The sequence below is a fragment of the Stenella coeruleoalba genome (assembly GCF_951394435.1).
Source record: "Stenella coeruleoalba genome assembly, chromosome: 5".
Classification (NCBI taxonomy): domain Eukaryota; kingdom Metazoa; phylum Chordata; class Mammalia; order Artiodactyla; family Delphinidae; genus Stenella; species Stenella coeruleoalba.
In genome coordinates this window covers 61,114,506-61,135,695 of record NC_137150.1, presented here as the reverse complement: position 1 = coordinate 61,135,695, position 21,190 = coordinate 61,114,506, and the positions used below count along the sequence as shown (strand labels likewise).

The following is a 21,190-nucleotide window of genomic DNA, read 5'->3' as shown; positions in this document are numbered from 1 at the left end:
GCCCACACAGTGGAGACACACGTACGCACACGCGTGCGGAGCCAGGTCGGTGCACAGCCCGCGCCCCCGGCTCTAAATGCGAGTGTGTCCAGTGGACGCTGATAACTGAATGAGACAACCGCTAACAGGGGGAAAAAAACTCCAGCCACCGCCCCTCCCCCAAGCCCGGAGTCAGTGGATGGGACGGGCAGCTGGGCCTCAAACAGCCTTCCTTCCAGAGCCCCAGCGGGGCGGCCGCAGAACTCCCTGCCAGTCCCTTTCTCGCCTAGGTTTCTCCGCAGATACCTGGCGGGGAAGGAGGAGAGACAAGCCAGGGAACCGAGCATCTGGCGTTCAGAACCCCGGTGCTGGCGGGCGCACCAAACTTGCTGTCTCGTCTCCCACAATTGGAGGACAGATCTTGAATCGCCCCCATTCTTAGAGGAATGGGCGCACCTGCCCCACCCGAAACAGGGCGGTGCTCTCGCGCGTGCGCGCCTCTCCGGGAGCCTCGGGCACCGCCCCCGGGCGGGGAAAGGTGGGCGCGGAGGCGGGAAGCGCAAGGGCGCGCGGCGACGCTGGGGCTGAGTCCTGAACACCTCAGCTCCTCTGCCTTCCGCACCCGCTGACTCCGCGTGCCCCCTGCGCGCTGACAGAGCATCCTTCATCCCGGCGCGACCTTCCCGGGCGGCAGCGCAGGACATCTGACCACAAATCCAGAAACCCATGCGCCCCCTCGGCCCGCGACGCCAGAGCGCCGTTACAGCGAGATTGGGGCGACTTGCTTTTCTCCTCTCCGGAACTGCCGCTTCCCTCTCTCGTAAAGCCAGTTGTCAAGTTGGAAAAGCCGCTCCACCTCATCTTTAAAATAACCCCCTCCGGGGCGTGGCTGGCGTCCTCTAACCGCGCGGCCCTGGAGAGTTGGCCTTGGCTGGGAGTGACTCTCGTTTTGTGCCTGAGGAGAGCGAGGAAGAGTGTGAGGGCCGAGCATCCTCGCGAAGAGATGCCTTTAAAAAGTCATCCATAGCATCAGTGGAAACAGTTTTGTGTTGCTTTGTTTTGTTTATACCGAGTGGTTTTTCGGCGAAGTGCTGTTTTGGTTAAAAGAAGAAATGGCCCCTCAGGAGTTCACCCGGCGACTGACCACAGTGATCGCTCGTGTCGGTAAATGACGCTTAATTCTAAGTTTTATTAATGGAGGGTGGGCGCGTTGCCTGGGACCTGGTCTCCCCCCACCCCGCCCTCCGTCGCAGCCCTGGGATGGTCGAGGGGCGCCTGCCCAGCGTGTGGGCCTCGCTGCCTCCGGTGCTGCTCTGTAACAGGCGTCCCTGGGGTGCTGCGCTCGCGGCCTTGGGCGTTCCCCGCGTCTGGCGGGGCCGGAGCAGGCCATGGGGCAACAGCCTTCACCAGGCAATTGCCGAGTCTGTTGAGCGCTAAACCCGGGGCTAGTTGGCTGTTAGGATCTGTTACCCGCTGCTGACCGCGGGCAGGGGTGGCCAGTTGTGTAGTGATTGACCCGATACTGAGAAAGGAGAGGGAACGGGAGGAGCGAAGGCCGGTGCTTTACAGCAGAAATCGCTGTCAGGCCACTGGAGGGTCCTTCACGAGACAGCGTGCCGGAATGCAGGGCACAGTAGAGGGCCGGGGCGCAGTCCAGCTCCCTGGCCTGTTCTATAGAAGTACGGCCTGGAGGTGTCGCCCGGCCCCAGGTGAACCCCACTGAGAAACCTCTGCCAGCCCCACGAGACTGAGCAATTCTAATCCTCTTCCATGAGTTCAAAATGGGGAGCAAAACATGCGTGCCTTCCTCCTGAAATAAGGGTTGTGGTGGAAAGACAGGCCCTATACCGTAAGAGAACATTGAGACAGCGGCAAGGAAATTCCTCCTTAACATTTTCTCCCCCACCCCTTCCCTGGACCTCCTCAAATAAAAAAACACATTCAGGTTCAGGTCCTTTGGATTTAGATGACTAGAATTATCCCGATAATTCTCTCTGTTGCTCACTTCACTTTGAGACCCTTCTGTGAATGCAAATCAGTTTTTATTGAAGTCAGGAAGTTTTTTTCTCAGTGTTCCACGCATTTGCTAAAACTGCCTTTTTGGTATTTATATGATAAATATTGCTTCAATTAGTGAGCTGTTATTGCTCTTTGAGCACACTGGTTCAGTGTGTTTAGTGCAATAATATACATCTGGAATGATACACGTGATATATTTTGTGAAGATGGTTTGTATGGGGAGCCTCATTAAGTTTTAAAAAATGTTTCTGGTGCCAAATGTGGCCACTGAACTGGTTTTTTTTTTAAGACAGAAGGTCAGTATAATCCTACCAGAGAAGGCCGAATGTGACATACTGATGAAGATAGGATAAAATAAAACAGAATTTGTAGTTTGAAATATATTGAATGCTGAGATGATTGAGCTAAATACCAACGTGTGCAAGAAACTGTGGTGCAGGAAAGAGCAGTGGACTGGGTGTGTGACCATCTCAATTTGAATTCTGCTCTGGACAAGTCATTCCACCTCAGGCTGGAAAATGGGAATTTTAATAATCCTTCCCCACCCAGCTCAGTATGCTTGTAAGATAATGTGGGTGAAAACACCATCTAACCTGTGAATGTATTATTGGTCCTGTCCCTGGGCCCTTTGCCACTAAAGATCTTGGGCAGATCACTGGGCCTCTCTCAGGGTGAAGCTTCCCATCTCTTAAACGAGGAGGTAGACTTGGATGATTATTAAGTTCTCTCCTGTTTCTTTTTTTTTTTTAATTGGGGTATAGTTGTTTTAAAATGTTGTGTTAGTTTCTACTGTACAGCAAAGTGACGTAGAGTTCCCTGTGCTGTACAGCAGGTTCTCATTAGTTATCTATTTTATACATATTAGTGTAGATATGTCAATCCCAATCTCCCAATTCATTTCCCCCTTTTCCCTCCTTGGTGTCCATACATTTGTTCTCTACATCTGTGTCTCTACTTCTGCCCTGCAAACTGTTATGTCTGTACCATTTTTCTAGATTCCACATATATGCGTTAACATATGATATTTGTTTTCCTCTTTCTGACTTACTTCACTCTGTATGGCAGTCTCTAGGCCCATCCACGTCTCTACAAATGACCCAGTTTTGTTCCTTTTTATGGCTGAGTAATATTCCATTGCATATATGTACCACATCTTTTTTTTTTTTGCGGTACGTGGGCCCCTCACCGCTGTGGCCTCTCCCGTTGCGGAGCAAAGGGCTCCGGACGCGCAGGCTCAGCGGCCATGGCCCACGGGCCCAGCCGCTCCGCAGCATGTGGGATCCTCCCAGACCGGGGCATGAACCCGCGTCCCTTGCACCGGCAGGCGGACTCTCAACCACTGCGCCACCAGGGAAGCCCCCACATCTTCTTTATCCATTCGTCTGTTGATGGGCATTTAGGTTGCTTCTATGACCTGGCTATTGTAAATAGTGCTGCAATGAACATTGGGGTGCATGTGCCTTTTTTTTTTTTTCACATTTCTTTTTTTTTAAATAAATTTATTTGATTTATTTATTTTTGGCTGCGTTGGGTCTTTGTTGCTGTACGTGGGCTTTTCTCTAGTTGCGGAGAGCGGGGGCCACTCCTCGCCACAGTGCACAGGCCTGTCACCACAGTGGCCCCCCTCACTGGGGAGCGTGGGCTCCAGATGCACGGGCTTCAGTAGTTGTGGCTCGCAGGCTTCAGAGCGCAGGCTCAGCAGTTGTGGCACATGGGCCTAGTTGCTCCACGGCATGTGGGATCTGCCCGGACCAGGGCTTGAACCCATGTCCCCTGCATTGGCAGGTGGACTCTTAACCACTGCGCCACCAGGGAAGCCCCGCATGTGTCTTTCTGAATTATGGTTTCCTCTGGGTATATGCCCAGTAGTGGGATTGCTGGGTCATATGGTAATTTTATTTTTAGGTTTTTAAGGACCATACCGTTCTCCATAGTGGCTACACCAGTTTACATTCCCACCAACAGTGTAAGAGGGTTCCCTTTTCTCCACACCCTCTCCAGCATTTATTGTTCTTAGATTTTCCGATGATGCCTATTCTAACTGGTGTGAGGTGATAACTCATTGTAGTTTTGATTTGCATTTCTCTAATAATTAGTGATGTTGAGCATGTTTTCACGTGCCTCTTGGTCATCTCTATGTCTTCTTTGGAGAAATGTATATTTAGGTCTTCTGCCCTTTTTTTTTTTTTTCTTTTGCGGTACGTGGGCCTCTCACTGTTGTGGCCTCTCCCATTGCGGAGCACAGGCTCCGGACACGCAGGCTCAGTGGCCATGGCTCACAGGCTTAGCCGCTCCGTGGCATGTGGGATCTTCCCAGACCAGGGCACGAACCCGTGTCCCCTGCATCGGCAGGTGGACTCTCAACCACTGCACCACCAGGGAAGCCCTCATTGGTTTTTTAGTAGCATGTTGTTTAGTCTTCACGTGTTTGTGTTTTTCCTATTTTTCTTCCTGTAATTGATTTCTAGTTTTATACCATTGTGGTCAGAAAAAATGCTTGATATAATTTCTATTTGTTGAGACTTGTTTTGTGGACTAGCATGTAATCTATCCTGGAGAACGTTCCATGTGCACTTGAAAAGAATGTGTATTCTGCTGTTTTTGAATGGCATGTCCTGTAGACATCTATTAAGTCCAATGGGTCTAATGTGCCATTTAAGAGTATTGTTTCCTTATTGATTTTCTGTCTGGATGATAATGTCCATTGATGTGAGTGAGGTGTTAAAGTCCCCTACTATTACTGTATTATTGTTAATTTCTCCCTTTCTATCTGTTAGTACTTGCTTTATGTATTTAGGTCCTCCTATGTTAGGTACATATATGTTAATGAGTATTACGTCCTCTTCTTGTATTGATTCCTTTATCATTATATAATGCCCTTCTTTGTTCTAGACTTTTTTTTTTAAATTAAGTTTTTATTTATTTATTTTTGGCTGCATTGGGTCTTTGTTGCTGTGCGTGAGCTTCCTCTAGTTGCGGTGAGTGGGGGCTACTCTTTGTTGTGATGTGCGGGCTTCTCATTGTGGTGGCTTTTCTTGTTGCAGAGCATGGGCTCTAGGTGCCCAGGCTTCAGGAGTTGTGGCTCATGGGCTCTGGAGCGCAGGCTCAGTAGTTGTGGCGCATGGGCTTAGTTGCTCTGTGGCATGTGGGATCTTCCTGGGTCAGGACTTGAACCCGTGTCCCCTGCATTGGCAGACAGATTCTTAACCACTGTGCCACTAGGGAAGCCCTAGACTTTGTTTTAAAGTCTTATTTTGTCTAATATGAGTATTGATAGCCCAGCTATCTTGTTTCCATTTGTATGAAATATCTTTTAAAATCCTCTCACTTTCAGTCTGTGTGTGTTTTTAGCTGTGAAGTGAATCTACGGAAGGCAGCAGAAGATGCCATGTTTTTTTATGCAGTTAGCTACCCTATGTCTTTTGACTGGAGCATTTAGTCCATTGACATTGAAAGTGACTATTGATAGGTATGTACTTATTGCCATTTTGCTACTTGTTTTGTTGTTGTAGTTCTTCTCTGTTCTTTTTCTTCTCCTTTTATTTTCACCCCTTGTGGTTTGATGATTTTATTTAGTGGTGTGCATGTGCTTCTTTCTTTTTAGTTTTCGTGTATCTATTGTAGAATTTGTATTTGAGGTTACCATGGAGTTTATATATGTTGACCTATAACTATATATATATATATTTTAAAGTGTTAGTCATTAAGTGCAAACACATTCTAAAAGATCTACATTTTTTTATTCCCCTCATGTTTTGTGTTTTTGATGTCATATTTTATATGTTCATGTTTATCCCTTTACCATATATTATAGTTATATTTTTACAATTTTTTTGTCTTCTAATATTTGTACCAACTTATTTAAGTGGTTGATACATAGCCTTCACTGTATATTTGCCTTTACTAGTGGGATTTTTCCTTTTCTATAGATTCATACTTCTTGTTGTAGCCTTTTCTTCTCCACTTAGAGAAAACCCTTTAACATTTCTTTTAGTATCAGTTTAGTATTGACCAACTCTTAATTTTTGCTTATCTGAGAAGTTCTTTCTCTCTCCTTCAATTATGAATGATAATCTTGCTGGGTAGAGTATCCTAGGTTGTAGGTTTTTCCCTTTCAGCATTTTAAATATGTCATGCTACTCCCTTCTGGCCTGCAGAATTTCTGCAGAAAAATCAGCTGATAGTCTTACGGGGATTCTGTTATATGTGACTTTGTTTTTCTCTTGCTGCCTTTAGAATTCTGTCTTTAACTTCTGCCATTTTAATTACAGTATGTCTTGGTCTAGGTCTCCTTGGGTTCATCTTGTTTGGGACTCTTTGCTTCTTGTACCTGGATATCTGTTTCCTTCCTCAGGTTTGGGAAATACATTTTTGACTCCTTTCTCTCTCTCCTCCTTCTGGGACTTCTATAATGCAAATATTGTTATGCTTGATGTTGTTCCAGAGGTCCCTTAATCTATTCTCATTTAAAAAATTTTTTTTATTTTTGTTGTTCTGATTGGGTGATTTTCATTATTCTATCCTGATTACTTATGTGTTCTTGTGTATCACCTAGTGTGCTGATAATTCCTTCTAGTGTGTTTTTCATTTCAGTTATTGTATTCTTCAGTTCTGACTGGTTCTTTTTTTATTTCTAGTTCCTTGTTAATAGTCCCACTGTGTTCATTTATTTTCCCTAGTTCAATTAGCATTCTTATTATAATGCTTTGAACTGTTTATCTGGTAAATTATCTATGTTTCATTAGTTGTTTTTTCAGGGTTTTTTCCTTGTTTGTTCATTTGAAACAAATTCCTCTGTCTTCTTATTCTGCTTAACTTTTTCTGTCTTTATGAAATTAGGTGAAACAGTTATCTATCCTGGTCTTGAAGGGGTGTCCTTGTGTGGGAGCATCCTTACACTGGGCACTGCATGTGCCCAGTGGCTTTGGTGGGAGAGCTGGATCTGACATGGGCCCAAGTCACATCTTTCCTCAGGGTGTGCTGGTAGCTAGCACCTTGGTAGGTGGTGGGGCTGGAGATAGAGAGGCTGAAGCCAGAGCCAGGTGTGAGGCAGGACTTCCCCTCTGCTCAGTGACCCTCACCACCCTATTGTGTGTGGGATCTGATCCCAAATTGCTGGAGCAGAAGCCCTGAGGGTTAGGTCTGAGCTGGTTCTGTTTTCTGTAAGTGTGTGCTTTCCTTCTCCCCCCCAGCATTGGTAACTCTGCCCCAGAGGGGAGCAGTGCTAGAACAAGAGGGGCCAGCGTGGGCACCTGGTGCTGGCCGGGGTGTGTGCTAGGGTGGTCCTGTCACATCAGTCAGAGTTCAGACTGCTCTGGATCTGCCTTCTCCACGAGCACCAGTAATAGCTTCCCTTGCCCCATTCGGATGCTGTGGCGGGTCTGAGCTGGCTCCCATCCCCCACAACTGTACTCTCCCATCAGCTGGGGCAGCTCTTGCCTAGTGTGGAGCTGCACCACAGAGCAAGAGTGGCCAGCTTGGGCTGGTGTGGTCATTGGGGCAGTCATAGGAAACCAGCCAGAATCCTGGGCAATTTCAGTCTGCTTCCTCCCACCTTGTTCCCAGGAGTTTTCAAACCAGCTAAGGGGACATGTCTTCCCTATGTCAGATCCCAGGGCTGGGATGTCCATTAAGTGGTTCAAACCACTCAGTCCCCAGAGCAGATCTCCAAGCCCATGTAATCCCCCTTCCTTTCTTGTGTTCCCTCCCAGGGGTGCAGTCACAACCTGATGCCTTCTTTTCCCTTCTACCCTGCTCCATGTGGATCTTTCTTACAGCTCTGGTTGTATAAGAGTCTGCCAGTCTCCAGTTTGTTTTCAGTGAGAATTGCTCCATATGTAGATGTATTTTTGATGTGTTAGTGAGGGGAGGTGAGCTCCTACAGAGTAGGAGTAGTCCTCCTACTCTGCCACCTAGAAGTGCTAAGAAAAGCTTTTTTAAATTTTTATTTTTTTAATACCTGTAATGGTAGTTTCTTAGGGAGAAGACGGGGGAAAAACATTCATCTCCCATTGCCATTACTCCTGAAATAATCAGCTCTTTTCTAAGGAGAGTTACCTAGTACAGTACCCAGTTATTTCAGAATCTGTTGTTAAACATAAAGAAAATACAGTCCTTTAGTAGATACTTGATCTTGGTCAAATGATAAAGGTCAGTGCATGGAATGTAGGAATTATAAGAGCTGTATAGTTTGTTTATATAATAGATCCAAATGTATAAAGTTTCTAAGATTTTACAGTCTGCTTCTCCCTAGAGTTCTGTAAGCTGCAAAAAGATATACAGGCATACTTCATTTTATTGCAGTTAGCTTTATTGCACTTCACAGATATTTGTATTTTTTTTACAAATTGAAGGTTTGTGGCAACCCTGTGTTGAGCAAGTCTATTGGTGCCATTTTTTCCAGCAACATTTGCTCTCTTCATGTCTCTGTGTCCCATTTTGGTAATTCTCACAATATTTCAAACTTTTTCATTATATTATATTTGTTATGCTGATCTGTGATCAGTGATCTTTGTTACTTTTGAGAAAGATTATGACTCACTGAAGGCTCAGATAATGGTTAAAATGTTAGCATGATTTTTTTAAAGCATGTACATTTTTTTAGATATAATGCTATTGCACAGTTAATAGGCTACAGTATAGTGTAAACATAACTTTTATATGCACGAGGAAACTAAAAAATCCATGTGACTAGCTTTATTGAATATTCACTTTATTGCAGTGGTCTGTAACCAAACCCTCAGTATCTCTGAGGTGTGTAATTAGGGTCATCACTGGGTGTGTGTAGTTGCATGCACACTGCCATTGTGGATTGATGTGGTTAGCAAGGATAGTTTTAATGTTCCTAGATGCTGTGATGCCAGCTAAGCATTCATAGCTGTTTGCTTCTGACTGAAAGGCTGAAGAAGTTAATGTTTAGTATGAAAAAGAGCCTCCATATGGGGAATCATTTCTATAATGCTGATGGGAATCCAAACTGGTACAACCATTTGGGAGGAAGTTTGGCTGTATGTAATAAACTGTTGTTTGAAAACTGCTTTATTTGCTGCCCTGTATTAGACTTTCAGACTTTGCATTTGGTCAGAGTCAACATATTCTCAATACTTAACGGTAGGGAAGAAAAAGAGCTTTCTTAAGTTTTAGAATCTAAATTTAAATTAATATTTCTTCTTCTTAATTTAGGTATTTTCTTAAAGTACTTCACATGCAGTTAACACTAATAAAGAACTGGCTCTGAGGATTGCTAAAGAGAGCAGCCTCTAATCTTAAAACCTTTTGATATAACCAATTTGGAAAAGGTTTGGCAGTTTCTTACAAGTTAAATATACACCTCTGCTTTGACTCAGCAATACCACTCCTAGGTATTTATCCAAGAGAAATGCAAATACATGTCCACACAAAGACCCTGTACATAAATGTTCATAGCAATTTTATTCTTAACAGCCCAAACTGGGAAAAAAAAAAAATCTGAATGTCTATCAGCAGGAGAGTGGACAAACTGACTATCCAGATGATGGGATACAACCCAGCAATAAAAATGAATGAACTACTGGTGCACACAACATGGATGAATCTGAAAAGCATCCTGAGGGAAAGAAGCTAGACACAAAAGAGTGTATACTGTATGACTGCATTATATGAGGCTTTTGAACAGATAAAACTAGTCTCTACTGAAAAATCATAACAGTGGTTGCCCCAGGATTAGGAACAAAGGTTCTCTGTGAAGGGACATGAATGTACTTTCTATAGATGGACATGTTCTATATCTTGAAAAGGGTATGGGTTACATGGATGTATCCATTTGCCAGAACTCATTAAAATGTATACTTCAGATTTGAGTATTTTAAAATGTATAAATTTTACCCTCTCCTTAAAAGTAAACAGTTAATTTTTTTTTTTTTTTTTTGTGAAAAAAGTTTTCCAGTTTTCTCCTTGGCCAACGGCAAGCCTTACTCTGAAATGTTAGCTTGAATCATACAAATAAAAATTAGAAGCTTGTATACAGAACTTATTGGATAAGTTACTTATTGTATACTTACTTATTGGATAGTTTGCATTGTGCCCTTCCTTTAAATCTTGGAGCAGAACATCAATAAGCAAAAACATTAAGCATGAAGAACCAAAATAAAATGCATTATGAAAAAGCAGCCTCTTTCTGAATATAGCACTCTGCATGGCACAGTTCTGAAAGGTGAACTCAAGTGGTACTTAAGTGGGGTCTTGGTCAGATTACAACAGGCAAAGAACATCCTTCATTTAGAATCCTGACATTGTACTTGCACCTGATCTTTAGAAGTAGTTCAAGAGATACTCTACATCCCATCTCAGGATCTGAAATGTTGCCATTTGCTCTGCCAATGTATGTTGCTTGTTTAGGTAGTGACTTCTATTGGTTGCATTGTTAATTCTCTAGATTTTATTCCTTGGCAACCTGGAGAGGGGTTAGAATTGTGGCCTGGAATACATTTTCTGAAGAGCATCGTTTAAAATTTTTATCCTTGTCTATTATCTTATTTTAAATATGCAGTGGCCTGATGTATATCTTTTTTTTTTTTTTTTTTTGCGGTACACGGGCCTCTCACTGTTGTGGCCTCTCCCGTTGCGGAGCACAGGCTCTGGACGCGCAGGCCCAGCGGCCATGGCTCATGGTCCCAGCCGCTCTGCGGCATGTGGGATCTTCCCGGACCGGGGCACGAACCCGTGTCCCCTGCATCGGCAGGCAGACTCTCAACCACTGCGCCACCAGGGAAGCCCTGATGTATATCTTATGATGTGATTCCTCTGAAAAAGAAAAAACATTCTGATTCTCATCAACTTTAGGATTTCCCTCTCTATCTGACTTCCTCATTCCCCAGTTTCCCAGTGAGGAGATCTGGTAATCTTTTGGGCCTGTAATCCTGTGAACACTCATTAATCCAAAGGATAAACTCTCAGCAATGACATGCCCTTGAGTGAACTTCAGAGAGATTAGCCAGGAGAAAGGATTAAACATATTTATGTAGGTGCAGTGCTGAGAGAGGAACGAGGAGAGAGCAGTGGCAGCATTCCCGGAATCCAATGGCCTCCTGGTGTACGAGGTGTGGGCAGCAAGACCCTAGATACTTACCTTGCACCTTCGTGCGGATCACAGAGGCAGAGATGAGGGCTTACCACCATTTCCTAGGAAGTTGCATCAGGCTAGAATATATGGCAAAAAAAGGTACTGTGAGAGCAATGATGCCTTTCTCTTATGTATGTTTTGTTATTCATCCTCATTCTCAGAGGAATAATGGTTTAACTAACCAATTTTACATTGAAAAAATTACTTTGCAATACTGTCTCAAGTTTGTTAAGGAGTTTAAAAGGACTTTTAAAATTTAAAGCATTAATCAGCTATTAACAATATTGTAGGTGGTCATTTATTGAAAATTCGTATTAAAAAGAGATAAACAAATATTTTGAAAAAATCAGGTTATAGGATAGAATGTGTAAGTATGAACCCATTTTAAAAGCATATATGTCTATACATACATATATACATACTGACTATTATACACCCATAAGATAACTATTTAATTTGGGGTGAAGGAATGGTAAGGAGTTTTACTTTTCTTATTTTTATTTAGTTGTATGTTTTTATTTTTTAAAAATAACCAATATAATTGCTTTTATAAAATGAAAATGAGAATCCAGATTATGAAATTCATATTCCTGAAGAAAAATGTTAAATCTGAAGAAAAGCATTAAATCTGAAATGCTGAGACTTCATGTTAGACACATCAGCTGATAACAGACTGGTGGTTTAGGAATAAAAAAGAAAACCACTTCTCTTCAGTGGGCTGGGTGAGAAGGAACAGCATTTTAAGTATGCCTTACATGTATTTGGAAGACAATAAGACAGATGCTCGGGGCTTCCCTGGTGGCGCAGTGGTTGAGAGTCCGCCTGCCGATGCAGGGGGCACGGGTTCGTGCCCCGGTCTGGGAGGATCCCACATGCCGCGGAGCGGCTGGGCCCGTGAGCCATGGACGCTGAGCCTGCGCGTCCGGAGCCTGTGCTCTGCAACGGGAGAGGCCACAGCAGTGAGAGGCCCGCGTACCACAAAAAAAAAAAAAAAAAAAAAAAAAAGACAGATGCTCTAAGAGCTGAAGCAGCTGCTTGTTTCTAAGACTGCTTCTTTCATGCATGGGCCTATTGATATATTCCTCCCCAACCCCTGGCCTTTTTTTTTTTCCTTGAAAATGTTTATAATACATTTATTCCCCTTAGATCACAGACTAGGAAAGGTGATTAAAGCAAATGTCTTTGTCTCTCTCATTACTCTTTATCTATACTTAGAACCTATTTCTTCAAGGGAGGGGAATTATTGAATGGAGAAGTATGCTTTTAAAACAAATTCTTCATTGTTCCAGTATACTTTCTGGTTGAGACACGATTCATGCAAGGGCTACTATGTATTTGCTACTTAAGAAAGAACAGCTTGTTAATCAGATTTTGCTTTCCATTCTTAAAACACGTAGGTGCTCACCTGAGCATGCACACAAATCCTTACAGAGTTTGAATGCAGGTGTAAATGATTGCCCTAATTTTACTAAAGTTAAATCATAAGAGGTTACAGTCTTGTTGATCGTGAGGAGAGGAAGTAATAGGAAAGATGAATATGAAGATTTCTGAATCCTAAACTTATAGCATTACATATACTATTGTTGCTTTTCTTTTTTTCCCACTATAAAAGGTTGTGAAATGTTTGCCTACGTACTCTGGCTGTCAGTCACTTTATTCTGTGACGCGATACAACAACAAAAGTTTGAGTCTCTTAATGCAAGTTTTATGAGTACCTAAATGGTCTTTCTGACATTACCGCAATCTTACATTCATGGAATGCTATCAGTCGACTTCTTGGTATAATACTGATTTCATGGGGCTAAGGGAATGAAACTCAAGAGATGGCACACTGATTAAAGTATGTGCTAATCAAGACTCATATACTATTTAATTGTTGGGGGTTCAGGGAGAGTCAGAAGTTGGGTTTTTTTTTCACTGACTATCTCCCCCATTTTTTCTTTTTAAAAGGAGAATAAAATGTACTTAAAATATTAGAAAATGAATGCACGCCTGTAAGTTAGGGTAACACCAACTGCTGTAACAATCCCTAAATTTCACTGGATAAATACACTCCAATACAATGGCCCTGGTCGGTTGGCCATTTTCCCTCAGACTGTTTCAGGGACCCTGCCTGCTTCTATCTTGTGGGTCTGTCATCCTCTGGCTCAGAGTTGTCACCTTGCAGTTGTCACCTGCAGGAGGGAAAAGACACAGTGGTGAAGACACACCTATTTCTGAAATACCCCAACTCATCATTTTTGCTCATCTCCCATTGGCATTCACTAGCTACATGGCAGTAACTGGAGGTAGGGCTGGTGAGTGGGAGATGGAGTTTCTGGCTGGCAGCCACCTTCAAATGATAGTGCTACTGTATGCAAGAGGAACTGTGAATTTTGAGTGGGCAGCTAGCCATCTCTGCCTCAATATCTCATCGCAAATACATTCAAATATATAAGGCCCTCCATACATATATATATATATATATATATATATAAAATATATATAAACTTAACATAAATGATAACATTCTATTCTGTATCTTGCTTTATTTTTTTTAAACTTAATACATTTTGAACCTTTTTCTGGTCAGTACATATAGATCTGTCTGACTATATTTAATGGCTCCCTAGTATTCTGTTGTATAGCTATTCCATCTTTTATTTAACCAATCCGCTATTAATGGACATTTGCCCTAGAGGAACAATACTGTAATAAACATCTTAGTACTCACTTATCTTGCCCTTGTGTTACTGTTTCCATAGGTTAAATTCCTAGACATGGAATTTCTTGGCCAGAAGACTGCATATTTAACATTTTGACAGATATTTCCAAATTGATCAACTTTTTAAAAAGTACCTATTTATACCTTTACCTATAGAGAATTTGCCTACAGTCTTAACAATGCTGTGTTATTTATCTTTAAAGAAATTGCCAGTCTATCAGGAAGAAAAGCACTCATTCTGTTTTAATTTACATTAATTTATTAGTGAGGTTAAACATTTTATATATATATTCACCGGCTGTATTTCTTCTGTGAATTGTCTGTTCTCAGTCTGTGGCTGACGTTATGTTTCCTATGGTCGCTGTAACAAATCTCCACAAATTTGATGGCTTAAAAAACAGAGATTCATTTTCTCATAGTTCTAGAGGCCAGAAATCCAAAACCAAGGTACCTGCCCCCCTCCTCTAGAGGCTCTAGGGGAAATTGAGTTTCTGATCTCTTCCAGCCTCTGATGGCTCCAGGTGTTTATTGGTTTGTGGCTGCATCCTTCCAATATCTGCCTCCATCTTCATAAGGTCTCCCCTGTTTTCCTCTCTCTTATATGATTGCATTCAGGGCTCACTGGGATAATTCAGAATAGGCTCTTCCTCTCAAGAGTCTTAATCACGTCTTCAAAGACCCTTTTTTCCATAAGATAATGTTCACAGGTATTGGGGATTAGGACATGGCTGTATGTTTTTCTTTTTTTTCTTTTTGAAGGCAGGGGGACCATCCAGCCCACTTTACCTATTTCTTGTGAATTTTGTAAGAGCTCTCTATATTCTAGGGAGATAAGCCTTTTATCAGCCACATGTGCTGTAAATATTCCAGTTGGTTACATTTCTTTTGAGTTTGGTAAAGGTGTGTTTACCTTGCCAAAGTAGTTTTCAAATTAGTAAATCTATCACTCTTATTGGGATTTGTCATGCTTCGAAAGGTGTTCCAATTCCAGGATTATAAAAATGTTCTCCCATATTTTCTTTTAGTAATTCTGTCATTTCATTATTTAATGTGGCTGGAGTTTATTTTGATGCAAGAAGTGAAATTTGGATACAGCTTAGCATTGTTGACAATAATAAAATACCTGTACATGCACCTACTATATACTGGGAATTTTTGTTAAGTTTTCTAACATTAACTCAGTTCTTACAACAACCATACTAGGTGGATGTATTATAATTTCCCTCATTTTCAAATCAGGAAAACTGAGGCACAGGGAAGTTCATTGACTTGCTTGAGATTATTCTGCTGTAAGTGGCAGAGCCAGGGTTTGAACTCAGGCATGTGACACCAGAGGTCAGGCTCTTAATCACTATACTTGATGTCCCGTTATGGCCAGGTTCTATCTGTTACCCAGCACTATTTGCTGAGTACAGGTATCCCCTGCTTTTCGAAAGTTTGCTTTGGCCATTTTGCTTTTATGAAAGACCTACGTTAGTACCTGTTTTTGCTAACCAAAAGAACTCCAAAGAAGATTTTCACTTTTAGGAGAAAAGCAAAAAGTGTTCAACATTTGTTTAGTAGTGAGCCATTATAGAGGCAGTGCACACGCAGAATGGTACCACCAAGCTCCTTCCCCTGGAACTAGACTCAGCATCTCTGCATCAAGCTGCCATAGCTTTGAATTGTGTCAGTGAGCATCTATGCTTTATCTTGACTTATTTCGTGCATCTATTAGCAAGATGTGTACTGAGGTAATTGCCTCTTTGCTTTATGCCCTTTTGGCTTACAAAAGGTTTCCTAGGAATACTCTACTATCGGATAGTGAGGGAATCTGTAATCTCCCTCTGGCCCCATGGGAAATGCCACTTTTATCATACACTACATCCCTATTTATATTTCAATCTAATTCTAATCTCCCTTCTGCTCCTGAGTTCTTCCAACCTCATAACAAGTTCTAACAAACTTAGTTCATAGTGAAAGAGAAAGAGGTCACATGACATCAGTGGGGAATTTATGAGCAGCATTTCAAAGCAAATCACCAGTGGGTGGCAGTAATGCGGGTGTTTGAGAAAAATCTATTGCGGTATCCTTGAGATCATGGCTCAAAGAACTGGATGATAAATTTAATTGGCTTCTGTTGAATCTATTATATACAAATTGCTTTCATACGTTATTTTAATTAAATTAGATAATGTATGTAAAGCATTGTCAATGAAAGAATTAATAGTCTATCTAAGAAAGAAATGGAAATTTTTATTCATACCAACCTGGGGATTATAACCCAGGAGACAGTCTCTCAGAGAGCTCTGAGAACTGTTCTGAAGAGGTAAGGAGGGGGCAAGGCTAGGGTATACGTGATTTTGATCAAGGGGTACATGCAGTCAAGCACTCATCTTGGTAGAAGGAACAGATCTCTGAGTTAATGGTTTTAGTGCTTTTCTAATTATGGGAAGATGAAAAGACCAGGTTCATAAAATTTTCTTCTGGAAATATTTAAGTAGCTGAGGGCCAGTTCTGTCGGTTTTCCCAGAGCACAAAGTTCCTCATCCTGATCTTCGCCTTGAATTCCTTTCAGAGTGTATTGTTGGTCAGTGACAGCAGTGGCTAATGACTTGATTCTTGCAGAACTGGATGGTGGACAATATTCTTTATTTTACAGTCCCTTCCCTTTCAGTCTTAATTTCAACCAAAGTTTGGGAGGCATTTCGTGACCAATTTGTCCCACGACACTAAGAATGCTCATTCTTAGGTCAGGCGTGGGATTTTTGGATAGGCCACTCAATGCGCCATTACTGGACTAGGCCCTCCTAACAATAGCCAGAATCCTCTGGACCCGCTGTCTTCCTAGTCTGTTATGGTTCCCTCTTATTGCTTCTTCCCATATCTAGAGTTACACTAGTATAAACATTGATCTTATAGAACTATATATTTGGTCAGTCGTTTCAAGTCGCCTAGTCACACATTTGGTCATGCAAGAAACAATCTTATAAAATAGGCAGAATACAAGTAATATAGCTAGTAATATTAATAAGATCATTAATAAATATTTAAGCTAAGAACTTCCATTAGGTGCAGCCCAGTATCTCTGCAGGTGGTCTGACTAGTCTGTTCTGCACCAATTGCTATCTTTAAGGGAAATGATATATTGGCATTTTACATAAAGTTCACCAAAGATGTCTGCACGGACAAGGTGAGTGGTGGGTCATCATGACCTCTTACGGGATTGAGAAAGGAATGTTATCTTCTAAGGAGTTATATGGCTGGCACCAGAAGAAGAAAAATTGATCTTTATGGTTGAGCAGGTATTTCTGCTATTGGAGAGGTCTGGTTAATGCGTAATGCACACTAGAAAGGAGGGAGGAGGCCAAAGGGAAGAGAAAAATTTTATGTTTAAATTTTTCTTGTCTTGCCTTACAATATGATTTTTATTTCATCAGCATGTAGCACAGTGCCCAGTAGGTAGAAGGTGCTCAATAAATGGTAGTATTAATCCTCACAACAGTCCTCTAGGAGGAGATATTATTAATTATTATCCACTCCCATTTTACAGAGGGAGAACCTGAAGGTGGAGGGGCTGGTTAGTGGCAGAGCTGGGATGCATGTCCAGTTTCTTTCATTCTGCTTCCATAGTACCTGAATGAATGAATACACTGAGAGAGGAAGGCAGGAATGTTTAGCCAGAGCCTCCAGGGCTTTTTCTTAAACAAAAATAAAATTGTGTATCCATCATATTGCTAAAATGTCTAAGATCCTACCACTTTGATTCCTTTGTTAAGATATTTTTTCCTCTAAGGGCTTTAGAAAGAAATGAAAGTGCAGAAACTTTTGGAAGAATGCCATGTCGAATGAGCATTAGTCATAACTAGTCTTCTCATCTCATCACATTAGACCATATATTGTTGTTTTACCAAAGACACTGCTTCTGACTTGACTGAATGCTGGGCTGGGAGTGGTCCTAGAATGAGAGGATAGGCATTAAGGCATGGGTCCCCAACCCCTGGGCTGTGGACCAGGACTGGTCCGAGGCCTGTTAGGAACTGGGCCGCAGAGCAGGAGGTGAGCGGCAGGCAAGCAAGCAAAGCTTTATCTGCTGATCTCCAACGCTCACCTTACCGCCGAACCATCACCCCCCCACCCCCCCACCCCCCGCTCCACAAAACCGGTCCCTGGTGCCAAAAAGGTTGGGGACCGCTGCATTAAGGGGCCCACACTGAGCACTGGGGTAGGGCTTGGGGGTGCTGGAAGGAGAGGTAAAACAAGTGCTAAAGGTAGGGTTGGCTTGTTTCCCAGAGTCCTGATCCTAAAATCAACACAGCAGGAAATGTAGGCCAAAAGTTTACACCAGCTAGGCCTCAGTTTCAAATATATTTGCATACATATAGATGATTATTTTTATTGAATGATAGGAGAAGCACTAGGGAACAACTTAAATAAAAAGTTTTTTTTTTTTTTTCCCTGAACTGCATTTTCGTAAGCAATGGGAAAGGAACAAGAAAGGTCTAAAGTCTTGGAACTTCAACTTGTGCTTGCTTCTCAGTTGAATTAGCAGCATCAAGAGAGTTTTTTAGAAATGCACTCTCTGGCCCCACCCCAGGCCTACTAAATCAGAATCTGCATTTTAAAGCACAGGTGATTTATCATTGTAATTTGAGAGCACTGCTCTGGGGCAGTATTGATTAAAATACAGGTGGGGTCACTTTGAAACCTAGTGCTAAAATTTGGGAGCCTTAACAGAGGGAGGGATTAGGTATTTTCACAGTTTCTTAATTTCTTGCAGGGCTTTGATTGCTTTTTATTCAATATGCCCCAGGCAGCAGAGCTGGTTTGCGTCTCCTGGAGTTATGAAGGACTGCAGGAGAATGTCATCTCCAGCTATTGTTGCTAAGGAAACCCTTTGCATAAAAACTTCCACCTTGGTGCCGTGCTTGTCTCACGCAAGGGCACATGTGAGATGTCAACAGAAATTAATAAGCTTAAACATTTTTTTTGTAATAAAAAGAAAGAAAAGGGATTTGGATAAGCATTCAAAAATGGAAATCCTTATGCCTAATAATATCTCATCACTTCTCAAAGCAATTTTAAACAGGTATTTGCAGAGCCTGGGGCAAGAGTACAAATAGAGGCCCATATGTGGCATTTAAATAAAAAGTACTATTCTTTTAACTTGATAAACACACCCCCATAAGAACAAGATTTAAAGTATATAAAGGTATGGTTTTTATATGACTAAAAATCAGAAAATAGCAAAGATGAATACATTGAATTATTGCATGCATCTGAGTGTTGTGTTGATGGGCCACTGAAATTTGGATGAGTAATAAAGATATCCGTAACCCGTAAGGCATTAGTTAACCCATAAAATTTGTTTTCTAATCACGTCAGCAAATACACTATGTTGTTATAATTGAGATTTTCACATAATTTGAGCTCCATTGAGAGCAGTGATCTAAAATCAATGTGATCTAAGTAAAATGTAATTGCGTTCAAGGAGTTCAAAATTTGAATATATTTGCATCATGAATTGGAAGAAAAAAAGTGAGAATGTTGTTGCTCAGTAGTACTGGACATATTTCATTATATAAGAATCTACATGGGGAGGGTGGCAGGGAGGCTCAAGAGGGAGGGGGTATAGGTATACATATAGCTGATTCACTTTGTTGTGCAGCAGAAACTAACACAACATTGTAAAGTAATTATAATCCAATAAAGATGTAAAAAATAAATTTGAAAAAAAGAATCTACATCATTCATGCCATGTGAGAGGAAGAATTTGACAAGTTAATTGATTTGTTTTTTTCTTACTTAAGCACTTCCGCTGCTCAAATCCTCCCAGCACTCTGAAGCAGTGTCTGTCCCTGATACCAGCAGTGGCACAGCCCACAAGCCATCATAGCATTTGGATGCAGTGCGCCTTTTCTTTTGAGGATATAGACCAAGAGATGTGGAGAAGTCTTTCCCTGGAGCCCCAATGGTGTTAAGAGAGTAGCTGTTCAGGGTACAGTGTGTTCTGCCAGCCCTGAGTTCTGGGTCATGAGGACAGAGGCACCCGTGTGGTCTTTAACACATATGTTTATCGGAGGGAGGGTTACAGGGCCTGGGCAGGGGTCACAAGGAAACTTCCAGGGGTGATGGAAATGTTTCATATCTTGATCTGTTTAGTGGTTACATTAGTTATGTGTTTGTCAAAATTCATCAACGTGTACATTTAATATTTGTGCATTGTACTGCATGTAAATTATACTTCAATAAAGTCCTATTAGTATAAAAAATAAACACTACCAGAGCATACTTTTCTCTATGTAAACTAAAGGGAGTAACCAAATAGGATTCCATCACTCTAAAACAACTATTTCTTTTTTTTTTTTTTTTTTGCGATACGCGGGCCTCTCACCGCTGTGGCCTCCCCCGTTGTGGAGCACAGGCTCCGGACGCGCAGGCTCAGCGGCCATGGCTCACCCGCGTCCCTTGCATCAGCAGGCGGACTCTCAACCACTGCGCCACCAGGGAAGCCCTAAAACAACTATTTCTTGTATTCCTTTCTCATATGCCTGTACCCATGTGCACACACACTGCACCTGCTTTCCTCTTTCTTTCTGAACCTGGCTTCAATCTCACCATACATGTGATTTTTATGTTCTTGAAATTACATCTTAAATCTTTTTCTGTGACATGGTTTCATAATTATACCATGATTGCTTCCATTTTTTCACTCTTATAAATAATATTCCAGTCCACATTTTTATGTATAAAGTTTTTATTTTGTTATTTTCTCAGGATACATTTCCAGATATAGGACGAATGGGTAAAAGGTTATGAAGATTTTGATGACTATGTATTGAAGCTCTGTATTGTAATGGTTACCATGTTGGGCTTTGGAGTTTAGAATGAGCTGGGTTCAAATTCTGGTTCTGCTTGACCTTGGACCAGCTATTGCAAATCTAGTTTCCATATTGCTGTTAGAGTTGTTTTGAGGATTAAATAAGATGATGTATATAGGGGGTTTAGTATGTAATCTACACAATAATCACTGGGTAAAATATTGTGAAACTACTTTCTGAAAGGACACTACCAGCTTTACTCCCCAAGGCTATGCAGAAGTACTAGTTTTCGAACAGAACCCCAGCATTGTGTATTATTTTATGGATGAAATGAGAAATTCTATTGCTGTTTTAATTACATTATTTGACTACTAGGAAGTTGGACTTTTTTTTTTAAAGACAAGATTATATATTTATTTATATTTATTTTTGGCTGCATTGTGTGTCCATTGCTGCACGCGGGCTTCCTCTAGTTGTGGTGAGTGGGGGCCACTCTGCTGCGGTGCGCGGACTTCTCATCGCGATGGCCTCTCTTGTGGAGCGCAGGCTCTGGGCACACGGGCTCAGTAGTTGTGGCTCCTGGGCTCT

At 41.8% G+C, this 21,190-nt stretch overlaps 1 protein-coding gene across 1 annotated transcript in view; it reads left to right on the top strand.

The window, feature by feature from the left end:
• Nucleotides 1-567: 567 nt before the first annotated feature.
• The window catches only part of MCF2L2 (MCF.2 cell line derived transforming sequence-like 2), a 219,612-nt gene continuing 198,989 nt past the window's right edge, over nt 568-21,190 (top strand). Inside the window, exon 1 of the mRNA XM_079921832.1 lies at nt 568-1,143. Within this exon, the coding sequence (XP_079777958.1) occupies nt 1,092-1,143 (52 nt within the window). The 5' untranslated portion in view covers nt 568-1,091. The remainder of the gene's footprint in view (nt 1,144-21,190) is intronic.